Raw genomic sequence first — 12,032 nt, 5'->3', positions numbered from 1 at the left:
AAGTTACGCCTTCTTTTTTTGCGTGAACATTTGGGCGGCGTTATGTAAATCTTCCCACATAGTGAGGTAGAAATGTGTGGGCGTGTTAGAACGAGCCGTTTTAAGAGGGTGTGGTTAACTCTTAACTTTTATAAAGAATATCTCTTTGGTTTTGAGACTTTAGTGTTTGCAACTTTACAGATCTTCTTTATGCACCAAGAGCTTGTAACACTCCAAAGAGAAAGGAAAAATTGAAATCGCATCATATGACCCCTTTAAACACTTAAAATGACACACTTAAAGCCTTGTAAGATAGCGTTCAGTAGGTAGGCTATAGCAATGATTGACCTCCTCAGTCTTTCTGACTCGTGGAGCCAAAGCAGCAGGAGGAGCTGCAGGTGTGGGGGGAATGTACTCTGTGACAGCCATCAGCTTCTGCTTGAGAAAGTGCATTGGCTTTCTGTGACGAGTAACAGCTTTGGAGCCGTGACGAACAATCTGGTTTAATGGCAGCCATCCTGTAGGTTATAATATGTAAATATTGGTAAGAATAACATTAAGGCTAGAATATAAACATTACTATTCAAATAACATTATGAATGTAAAGGATGCCACAAGTGATTCACTAATATCATGAGACCGTCACATCTGGTGTTTTAATCATGAAAAGGGCTTGCCGAAAACCCAAAATACATAAATATGAAGAGATGTACCAAATAACATTAAGTACCTCAAATATGAATTGAATATTCTCTGATAGATGATGATTATGCTGTACAGTACCACAAATAGCTTCATAGTGGCTTTCAGGTGTATGTAATTTTACGATGTAATTCATAATTTACATGGTTGTAAATGACAGGTATTGTCTTTTTATATATGTTATTTACTTATAATATTTTTTGCAATAATATCAAACCATAATCTTACCCGATTTCGGTAAAAGCCTGCCACACAAGGTCGCTGCCATCTTGATCCGGATTTGACGTGGACCGTGTTGTTGTTCTTCTTCTTCTTCTTCTTTTTGTTCAACGGCCGTTCACTCCTTAGGAGTATTACCGCCACCTACTGTATATCTTGCAGACATGGGTGATGAATCTGTACTGAAGGGAAAAAAATAAAAAATAAAATACAATTTTGTAATGCCCCACCCACCCCAGAGGATCAGAGCCCAAGCTTCAGCTGGCGCTGCGTGTTCGACCGTTTTGTTGAATCGTACTTACAAAATAAAAGTCTTTAAGGCTACGTTAAAAAAAAAAAAAATACAATATAATAAAAAAATACCACACAATTATATTTTTTATTTTAAAAGTTTTACGAAACAGAAATAGTTGTTTTTCTTATATTAAGGTAATTTAAAAATGTAAATTAATTATAGAATATCAAATTAATGATTACTTGATTAACGTATTTATTTTTCATATTTTATTCATTCCTAAATTAATTCCAAAAATTAGAGGTTAGTTACAAAACCGACTGCTTTTCATAACATTTTACGTAAGAGCATGAACGTGATGACGCAGGTTTGGAGTTGCAGGCATGAGACGTCTAACTATTTGCGCTTCTGCACGTCCAGGAACATCGGCAATATTGTGAAGTTTATTGAGCCCGTTACCTTGACAGTCCGCAGTACTTCGTTATTTACCTCGTTTTTCTGCAGGAATTGTACTGACAGCGGCACCGACATGGATCTGAGTAACATGAGAAAGAGCTATAAGAGCGATCAGGAGGTGGGACACGTATATTTTAGGTTTATTCCAGGTATATGTATGACCATGACCTGAGACCCTATTCAAAAGACATTATACAGAGTATCATATCATGATTTTTACATCAAAAAGCTAGATATGCAGAGCCGGCATTTTCTGTATTATTGTATAAAACCTTGTCAGTGTGCTTTTAAATTATTCGCCTTTTTCTGTATTATCTGCAGCTAAATTGCGTGCTTGCCAAATGCCTTTTCAAAAATGCATGCATTGTCAGTTGACCTTGACTTTCATTAATCACTTACTAATTAAGATGATATGAAAAGAGTCAACACAATTATGAGACAGCCTTTGACCATCAAACATGCTTTCCATATCAGTTATGCATGGCTTAGTGTTTCAGTAATAGCATATTTGGTAAAGACCCCTTTAAAGATCCTATTGGCTAAACACAGTAACAACACAGTAAAGGACACTGTACTAGTTCAGTTATGGGGTATTTAAACCTACTTTGCCATATATGTCACAACGGAAAGCCAAGTAATTTAAAAAGAATATACGATAAATGTATTAATTTTCTTATTTATCATTTTCATACTATAGTGTTTTGAGGAGGATCAGCTTGCTTCTTTAGATCCAATTAAGCAATTCGGCAGCTGGTTTGATCAAGCCACTAAATGCCCTGAGGTGGGAGAAGCCAATGCAATGTGTCTTGCAACAGCCACCAAGTAAGAATGGATGTCGTGCGGTTCATCAATACTTGGAAATAAACAGAGCAACTTAAATATAATGCATATATTTTTCCCAAAATTTCCCCTTCTTGTTTTCTCCAAAGGGATGGTCGCCCCTCTGCACGCATGGTTCTTCTAAAAGGCTACAGCGAGGAGGGATTTCGCTTCTTTACCAACTATGAGAGTCGGAAAGGTACAGAGCTGGTGAGTCTTTAAAAACAAATTTTGTTTAGAAAATGACCTTATGGGTTTACCTTCTCATCTTTTTCACGTCTTGTATTTTTAAAATTTATTTATTTATTTTACAATCAAATAGGACAGCAATCCCCAGGCCTGTCTTGTATTTTACTGGGAACCATTAAACAGACAGGTAAGCTTTTTTTGTTTTTTTGGGGATCTCAGAATCTTCTCCAGCTAATTCTTTGGATAATCTTTTCCATATTTCAGTTTAAATGACAAAATATGTAACACATTTTGAATTTAGTTTTTGACCCCATTGTATTTTTTGTTGTTGTATCCTAACAGATTCGCATTGAAGGCACTGTAGAGAGAATCCCATATGAGATTTCACGTGATTATTTCCACTCAAGGCCCAAGGGCAGTCAAATCGGGGCTGTTGTTAGCAGGCAGAGCACAGTAATACCAAGCCGACAAGTGAGTAGCACTATCACCACCATCCAGGGTTATTATCATTAATTAAAACTATTTCAAAAAAAAAAACATTTTTGCTAATTGAAATAAAGCTGAAATAAAATATAAATATTAAATGAAAACCATAAACTAATTCAACAAATTATGTTGTCTTGGAAACCAACTGAAATATGTTTAAGTACTAAAATTACTAACTGTAAATAAAAAATAAAAATAAATTACATCTAAAAAAAAAAAACTAATACAATTGACAAAAGCACATAACAAAAATAACTAAAAATTAAACTATAGTTAAATTAAAAACTGAAAATATTAAAAAAAATAAAAGCTAATTGAAACTGCAAATAAAAATAGTAAGAGTATATAAATAATGCAATTAACACAGCCACAATCAACTTCAGCATTCAGCCAAACACTCATAATGATAATTATACACGATTAATGTTAATTATTTTCCTGGTATGGTGCAACACCTGATTTATTAATAATTTGTTGTGTGTCCCCCTTAAAGTACCTGAGAGACAAGAATGCAGAGCTTGAGGAAAAGTATAAGAACACTAATGTACCAATGCCAGATTACTGGTGAGTAATTTTTGTTTATTAATATCATATCCCTGTCTGTGTTTGTATGTAGACAGTTATATTTTAGTTTCATTTATTTTTATGGATATATATTTTTTCGCAGGGGTGGATACATTGTAAAACCCCACCTGATTGAGTTCTGGCAGGGTCAGACCAATAGATTACATGACCGAATAGTCTTTTTGCGGCCAAAAGAGGGAGAGACTGAGCTGGGGGATATGCAGCATCAAGCTGAGGGAGGCTGGATATACCAACGCTTATCCCCCTAATAGAGGACATGCTGTGAAATCAACATCACCGTCTGTGACATCAATACATCATCATTACTTGACAGCGACTGTCGCAAATAATGCCACCAGGGCATCAACTGACTAGTGAAGACTTATCATTCCATATTCGTCCTGCATTCGTATCATCTTAACCAAAACCAGAAGGGAGATTTATGTTGATAACTGCATACATGATTTTATGAATATAAATCATGTTGCATTACGAAATGGTGCTTCGTTGCAGCATTTTTAAGCCTTCAAGACTGACCTCAACACGTTCTTAATCTACTACTTGTAAGTGCAAAGTCTGTTGACTGCCTGATGTTTATTAATAATTAAAAAAGCACAGCTGTACTTGCAGCCTTAATTGTAGTTTCAGAAAACATAGATTTTGGACTTCTGTGCACATCTATAAATGTGTTAATGATAAACAACAAAATATTCTACAAGACAAATGTGAAATATGATTAGATTGTGTGTTAATAAATGTGCCAAATGTAATGTTGATCTAAAATAACTGTCTGAATTTGGCTGTAATTCTGTAATGGATGGTGACTTTTTCTTGTAAATATACAGTAATAAACCTGTTTAATTTTTGCAGCGATGCTCATTGTGCTTTTTTGCCAGCAGATGGCGGTGGCGTTCAAACAACTGTTTGTACTTCTCCACAATTTAACACATCTCAGAAATGCAATAAAAATCTTTATTTTGCATATTCTAACAATAACCGTTAAAGACCTCAGTAAACAATGGACAAGTACAAATTAAACGACAAATTAAAGCTGTAGTTGTGGAGAACCTATTTCTAACGTGCTGTGACTTTTGACTGTCCTTGCCCTAATTACAACCCTTTTTATGACAAATGATCAAATCAGAGATATGCACAACTGAGCGTCCACAACCACAAAAAACAACATAAAAAACACATGATCAAGTGCTAATCGAAGGGCACATCAAATTGCAACCTGAACAACAGTCTGTTTCCCACAGGTTTGAGATTAGTTATTACACAATAATGTACATTTTTATGACCATTCGCCACAAAATTAACGGATTGTGTGATTTATAAATGAGAGTTGGATAAAGTTTCTGTGTCTTCCTTGTCAGGTTTTTCCCACAGTGATAATAAAACATTTTATGAGCATTACAATATTGTGTTTATGATTTACAGGAAACATTAACCCCTTAATAATCATCTTGGGGTTGCTTTTCAATTAAAGTATGGCCGGTAAAAAATAATAATTTTCTGTTCCAGTATCTTCGCTGCGTCAGTGGTAACTCCACTCAACATGCAGCCTTTCAAATAAGAATGAGTAAAAATTAGTATATATGTATAAACAGGCTGCAAACTGTGTGCTTCGTCTGGAAGTTATTTTTCCACATGGCTCTTGTCAGTCCGAGCAGGTTCGGGGAAAAGGCTCGGGTTTTCCGCCAGAGTCGCGCGAATCTTCTTCTTCTCTTTAAACCGCCCAGAATGGGAGACTTTTACATGACGGCCCTTAGTGGCAGATTTATCCACTATTTTTTCCAGTCTGGCGTCTAAATCGCTGTCTGCGTCGTCGTTGCCCAGGTCTTTTTTCGCATTGTTGGTGCTGAAGTCGGGTGGTATTTCATACAGGACCTTTGGCTCTGACTTCTTTTTCCTCAGGAAGGTGAGCTTCCACCAGGCAGGGTCGGCCATGACAGGTGCGAAGGGAAGATAGCAAAGTAGACCTGTAACACCAATGCAGATTTGTTAGGTAGATGAAAGATACTGAGTAATGTTTCAAAATACAGATTCCAACTCATAATTTAACAGTGAGTCTGCAAGCTGCTTAATTCTCCAGTCCATAGCATAAGACTCATGCATTTATCACCAACACACAGATGGGTTTTGCCCTAGGATGTGCTTTTATGGATACAAAAACATATTAGAACATTATCATAAAGGCTCATTTGCATACTTTAGCACATTGTAAGCAGCAACACTAGTTCTCTCTGAGGTAATATGTGTGTCTCCTCATCCAATAATTAGATTAGAATAACAAGAGGACACCTGACTCTGCTGCTCAGCTGTTTAATTAATGAACAGCACCACTGGATCCCCTGTCACTCCCTTGAGATCTGAGATGCACCAAAATAACATTGCGTGAACCAAGACACTTGAACAGCTCCTTGATGGATAGCTTAGTATTTCGTCCTACACTGATAGAGTATCATTTGTTATGTAATATTGGACAAACTGTATATAGCTATTGTACACATCACAAAGGATGTACAATGATTTACCCATGTGATAGCAACCAGTGTAAACACTGGAGACTCACACACCTGGTAATAATAATGTGTATGGCTGGTATCACACTAGGGTGTGTCATCTGGTACCTTAACAGCATTGTCATAGTCATCGCTAAATGGAATGTATCAATGTATCAATGAACACGTGATGGGTCTTCCAGCGAATGCAGCAGGTTTTATAGCATTGGTGTGCGATAAGATTTTAAGTATCAGACCTGAAGTGATCTTTAGAAGGCACTAGTAAACACACCCTTCACTTGGCCGTTGCCACCCAATATATTGGTAGAATATTGTTCAGTCATAGAGGGTTCACGCATGAAACAAGGCAGTGTCTCCATGTGAATGTACTTTTTATGGCGAATTCCACTAAAACGTGACAAGCTCCTTTCTGACTTCCGGGTGCAATTCATTTTTGGTCAAATAAAGAAATTGGATTTAGATTTAGAGATCAGGCCAAAAATATTAGATGAGTTTTAGCAATGAAAAGCATTTTGGTAGACTATCTATCTATCTATCTATCTATCTGAATATTTATTTAATATATGTTTTGTAAGTGTACATATTTATTTATTTCAAAACTACATCATTTTAAAAGAATTGTGTTTAAAATAATCGTTTGCACTTTGTATCATTCTAGCATATATTGATTATTGGGGGTTGTAAGTTTTATTCTCCTTGCAAAACTGCTTTGGAACAATATTTATTGTGTAAAATGCAATATGAAAAAAAAAATCATTTGAAACTGAATTGAAACACCTGGCATTATCAGAGTAGAAAAAAAAATTAATCGTTTGCACTTTGTATCATTCTAGCATATATTGATTATTGGGGGTTGTAAGTTTTATTCTCCTTGCAAAACTGCTTTGGAACAATATTTATTGTGTAAAATGCAATATAAAAAAAAATCATTTGAAACTGAATTGAAACACCTGGCATTATCTGAGTAGAAAAAAAAAATTAACATTTAAAATATTTTTGTCCTCGCTAAAATAGCAGTATTAAAAGCCAGTTATATTTAACTCTGCAAAAACATGTTTTTACAAAGTGCTCACGCCTTATACAGTAAAAAATATTGATGCATTTTTAGAAAGGAGGTCCCTTGCAAGGAGATCATCCTATTTGGAGGTCATTGAAACCACTACCATAAAGGTTCTGAGACAAAAACAACAGCCTTAATGCAACACATCAAACATTTTCATGTAATGTCGCAGTGTTTACAAAATGAGAAGGCATTTCTAACACAAGGGAATATGGCCATTTTATGGGGAAACAGAGACTCTCCACTGGATTTGTCACTGATCTTCTACAATTACATAATGACAGGATTCAGTCACTTTTTGAAGCAGCTACTACTCTTTCACCTTGATTGCACTTAGTTTATTGTAGCCAAGTAGACTGTAGATGTCATTAGAGGAGATCTTATTGCACTCTGAAAATGACTGTAAAGTTTAATCCTGGGAGAGTCAGGTGCCTCAGCTAGGGTGGTGTGAAGGTTAATTTATGGTTTTATTGTTCATGCTTATTGATTATGACTTGTTTATGTTGAATTGTGAGTCACAGCCTGCATACTGATATGTGCCAGACTGGATGTGCTTTACAGAATGTTACTTAAAAAAATTTCAGACCAGCTAGGGAATTTTTTTTTTATTCTTGCACTATTAAAATGACAAAAAAAATCTATAAAAATAGAAAAAAAAATTTAAATAATAGCCATATTTTATTCATATATTGAATTATTTTTCTTAAATATTTTCAAAAAAGTACAAATCTTTTGCAGCAGTTTCTTGAAAAGTCACCTGACCTTCTACAAGACGTTCTGATACTCAGGAGGTATCCTTAGAGCTAGATAATAAGTTACTTTGTTTTCCTCCTTGTGTGACTGAGCAGCACTAAGTACTTCAGAGATCACAGGGAGAGTACACTGTGCCTGTCTAAACCTAGGAAATCACTAACCAAGTTCAAAGCCTTCCCGGTGATACAAATGTTTGAGGAGAGGAGAGGTTAACTCAAGGGCAGCCAGGCCCTGCCGTATTCAGAGCAGTCATGGAGGGTGTCAAGTTTGCCTGCAAGTCTAGGCCTGGACATCATACTGCTGCCGTTTGTGTCCTGAATGCTACTTCTCTCTCTTCTGGGCCTGTAACATACCATATCAAGCTTCCTATGTAGCCTACAGCCTCTCAAGAGAGGCCTTCATAGAGCATTTGTTCATAACGGGCTCTGTTAGGAGAATTCATGATTAATGAACACAAGTTCAAAGTCCTCTCATCTGTGTCCAAAACTACTCATGTTTGTTCATTTGATTTTAAATTCATTTTTCATTGTTAAATGGTTAAGACCAGTGTTACTACTTTAGTATCACATCGATACTATTATAGTTTTTATTCAATGTTTTGAATTTGTTTTTATATATTCAGTTTTCATGTAAATTTCAGTTAAATTTGAGTAATTTTGTTGTGCGTTTTTGTCATTTTTATCAGGACTGTTTTTAAAATGTCTATATAGTTTTTATAATTTCATCATTTTATTTTTTCTATATATAATATGTATATATGTTTTTCTATATTGTACGATTTTCTAAGACTTTTTTAATATTTCATTTGATCTTTTTTGCTAACTTCATATTTAGTTTTATTTCATTACATTTTATTTTTTTTATTTTTATTTTATCTTATTTTATTTTGTTATTTTTAAATAATGTTTTCTGCATTTAATTTAAGTTTTAAAAAATCCTCATGCGTTTTTTAAACTAAATCAGTCAAATTAAGAATGTGAACTCTAATGTTCTTGTATATGCAAAAAAAAAAAGGGGCATCTTGAAGAAATACAAGAACAAATGCATGTTCACAAACAATATTTTAACAAATTCACTTCAAAACACAAAAAGGAGCAAGTGATCAGTTCTCACCTGACAAGATGTGTTCACTTCTTTCAAAAGTGCTCTTGGTTCAGAAGAACAGGTGTCCAGAAGAAGTTAAACCATTGTCGCATTGACAGCCTTGCCCCCTGTGTTCACTTAGTAACTTCACTTTACCGCTCAAGTTCAGTCTGCTGAGAGCTGCTAATACCTTCTCACCTTTTTGCTTCCCCTTCTCTTAATTAATCTCCCTACTGAATGTCTGCTTTGAGTGCAGTGTCTTATGCTACAGGTGTTCTCTTTCCCCCTTCCTCTCTCTTGGTCCCTCCCTTACTCCCTCTCTCTTTATCAGTCTTGTTTTATCTCCCTCTCCTGCTCAGACAGCAGCCTATAGCCTCACACAAACACACTGTTTCAGTCCAAGTTGAACATTAGGTCCAACCCAATGCAACATGAGTAAATGTTACAGCCATGTGATCGAAAGAGGGAGGGCAATCCGAGTGAACGACCTCATGGGAGCGAGAAGTTGGTTTAACATTTGCATGGTCAACCAAAAAGGTGCTCACCTTACCAAATCAAGATGGACTGCAGAGAAACTGTATCAGTAAATAAATGCAGCCTATGTATCTATCTATCTATCTATCTATCATTTATATCTATCTATCTATCTATCTATCTATCTGTCTGTCTGTCTGTCTGTCTGTCTAGACTCTAGAGCATACTACAAAGTGCAAAGTAAAAATTCATAAAAGTTATTGTCTATGAAAATAAAAGGCAATTATATGAGATATTATATGGGTTATTATAGTTAACTAAAACCATCAAAAAAAAACTTGAAATAAAATAAATCGAAATAAAATATATAAAAAAAACTTTTTAAAAAATTATATTTTAGCTAATTTCCAAAGCAACATTTCTCATTTTCATTTAGCTTAATTTTGACTTGAATGGAACTACAATAACTAAAACTGAAATATAAAAAATAATAAAAACTATATAGACATATTAATAAACACACACACATACATAACCATAGTATTATATGTGATATAAAATATCTCACACAGCGTACTTCCACACACAATACATTTTGTGAATTTTTACTTTGTATTTGCAAATGCATGTCTACAGTTAAACCTTTTGACAAAGAAAATATAATTGTTTGTGTTTGCTCTGGTTTAGTTTCATACTGCAAATGCAAAAGTCAGTGGTTTGTATTCACACATAGTTTGCATTCTTGAATATGGTTTTTACATATAAAGGATTTTTTCGGATTGTAGGGGGTTTTAACAACAGAAGGACGCTTTCCACCTGAGCTTGTTCACAATTTCACCTCTGATGTTTAATTTCGCAAGGCCACCAGACAGATGATGCCCACATTTGCATAATGTGGGGAAATCACAGACTGATACTGGATCCCCAGCTGAGATAGGAGCAGGTTTGAATGTCATTCAAAAAATATGAAAATAAAGCATTGCCTATATGGTTCCCTTTAACTGTTACAGCCATTGTGCTTCACAAGACTATAAAAGAGTTTAACCGATTTAGGATTACAATTCTGATTTCTGCTCTCAGCAAGGTGCTGAGATGGTCTTTGGAGTGATTAAAAGTTCTCTGGAGTACAATGCAAGTTTCTTTTCAAAGGCCTCTCCTGTGTATTAAGTGTAGTGTTACTGGAGTTGCCCAAGATATCCTAACTTTAAGAAGCAGAACTACAATCCTATCTTTGATTTTAACATTGCATAATAGTGTCATACTGACCTTTATTTCAAACTTTCTGCTTTGTTTCTTTGCTGATTTTAATCTGCTCTGTCAGAAAACAGAAGAAGAAATAGATATTTCTGTCAACTGTACGACGGGAGGAGCCTCTTGTTGGAAACACCTGAGACACCTGCAGTCATATTTACAGCCAAAGTCCCTTTGGCAGACACTTAGATAAGGAGTGTTGTGATCCGGCAAACAGAAAATCTATAAAACCACCTTGTTCAAATAAAACTGAGAAAAGAGCAGGATATTTACCATAAATTTATGTCCACATAAAGTGCGAGTTGAAATATTTTATGAATTATGCAAGCAGCACAATAGAAAGGAAGCACAAATGCAATGCATATGGTGCAAGAACATGTAAAATGACTATTTCTTGTTGTTATTGCCAGCCCTGCTTATAAGTACGAAACAATGTAATATGTCACACTATTTCTTTTAAAGGAAATCGCGCCATCTAGTGGACATACCACTTCTGCTGTTTGTCACTCAGTCAACGGAAAACAACAACTTACTTACACATAGTAAGAAATGGTTATAAAAACTGAAACAGAAGTGAAACAAGTAGTAGGAAAGAGGAGAAATAAAAAGCGATACTTTATTGATAGATATAGATATAGAAGATATGCGTTTACCTTTTTGAAAAGTAAGCAAATTAATGTATCTTTTTCTTCCTTTGTATATATACGAAAAGTACCATAATAAGAAAAATAAATAGTCTACAAATGATCAAAAACCATTTAATAGTTTGAGATTTGCCGTTGCATTGAAGGAACTTTTCTGAAAAAAATAATAATGTGTTGAATTTACAGCTTTTTGAAATAAGATATAAATAACTTTTTATTACCAGATTCGTAATTATGGAAAACAGTGTGATAAAATACAACGTATTAAGATATAAAGAACGCGTAGTGATAAATAATTATTATTTATTAATATATAAACGTCTATTACATGGATATACTTATAATTAATTGTTAAATTATTAATAATCAACATTTTTGAACCATCTTAATTTTATGAAATAAAATTAGCTGAGTATCCACAACATCTGAAAGCGTGTATTAAGATTCCCGTACATTTATCGATTTTTTTTTTTAAATCAATTTACAGTGAATTTCAGATACGTTTGAGTTCACGGAAAATACATAACTGTAAGAGGAAAATTAAGGTCACTTTGTTGCAAGCAATTTCTAGTGACTTTTATTTTGACGTTACA

General features: G+C 34.6%; 3 protein-coding genes across 3 annotated transcripts in view; 1 reads left to right on the top strand and 2 right to left on the bottom strand.

Annotated features, from left to right (window-relative positions):
* The window catches only part of mrpl10 (mitochondrial ribosomal protein L10), a 5,751-nt gene extending 4,740 nt beyond the window's left edge, over window positions 1–1,011 (bottom strand). The window contains exons 1-2 of the mRNA XM_016570440.1: window positions 910–1,011; window positions 328–497 (exon numbers count right to left, since the gene is read on the bottom strand). Coding sequence (XP_016425926.1) covers window positions 328–497; window positions 910–949 — 210 coding nt within the window. The 5' untranslated portion in view covers window positions 950–1,011. The remainder of the gene's footprint in view (window positions 1–327; window positions 498–909) is intronic.
* A 479-nt stretch (window positions 1,012–1,490) lies between these two features.
* LOC107754092 (pyridoxine-5'-phosphate oxidase-like) lies at window positions 1,491–4,822 on the top strand. Its single transcript, XM_016570409.1, has 7 exons — window positions 1,491–1,709; window positions 2,289–2,413; window positions 2,521–2,620; window positions 2,733–2,786; window positions 2,942–3,070; window positions 3,579–3,649; window positions 3,753–4,822. The coding sequence occupies exons 1-7, from the start codon at window positions 1,494–1,496 to the stop codon at window positions 3,916–3,918; spliced, it is 861 nt and encodes a 286-aa protein (XP_016425895.1). The 5' UTR covers window positions 1,491–1,493; the 3' UTR covers window positions 3,919–4,822.
* A 465-nt stretch (window positions 4,823–5,287) lies between these two features.
* Window positions 5,288–5,599, bottom strand: LOC107754107 (proline-rich protein 15-like protein B). Its single transcript, XM_016570429.1, has one exon. It carries the CDS (start codon window positions 5,597–5,599, stop codon window positions 5,288–5,290), a length of 312 nt encoding a protein of 103 aa, XP_016425915.1.
* Window positions 5,600–12,032: the final 6,433 nt, after the last annotated feature.

The sequence above is a fragment of the Sinocyclocheilus rhinocerous genome, unplaced genomic scaffold, assembly GCF_001515625.1.
Source record: "Sinocyclocheilus rhinocerous isolate Xijiao unplaced genomic scaffold, SAMN03320098_v1.1 scaffold502, whole genome shotgun sequence".
NCBI lineage: Eukaryota > Metazoa > Chordata > Actinopteri > Cypriniformes > Cyprinidae > Sinocyclocheilus > Sinocyclocheilus rhinocerous.
This window is presented reverse-complemented; position numbering and strand designations above follow the sequence as displayed.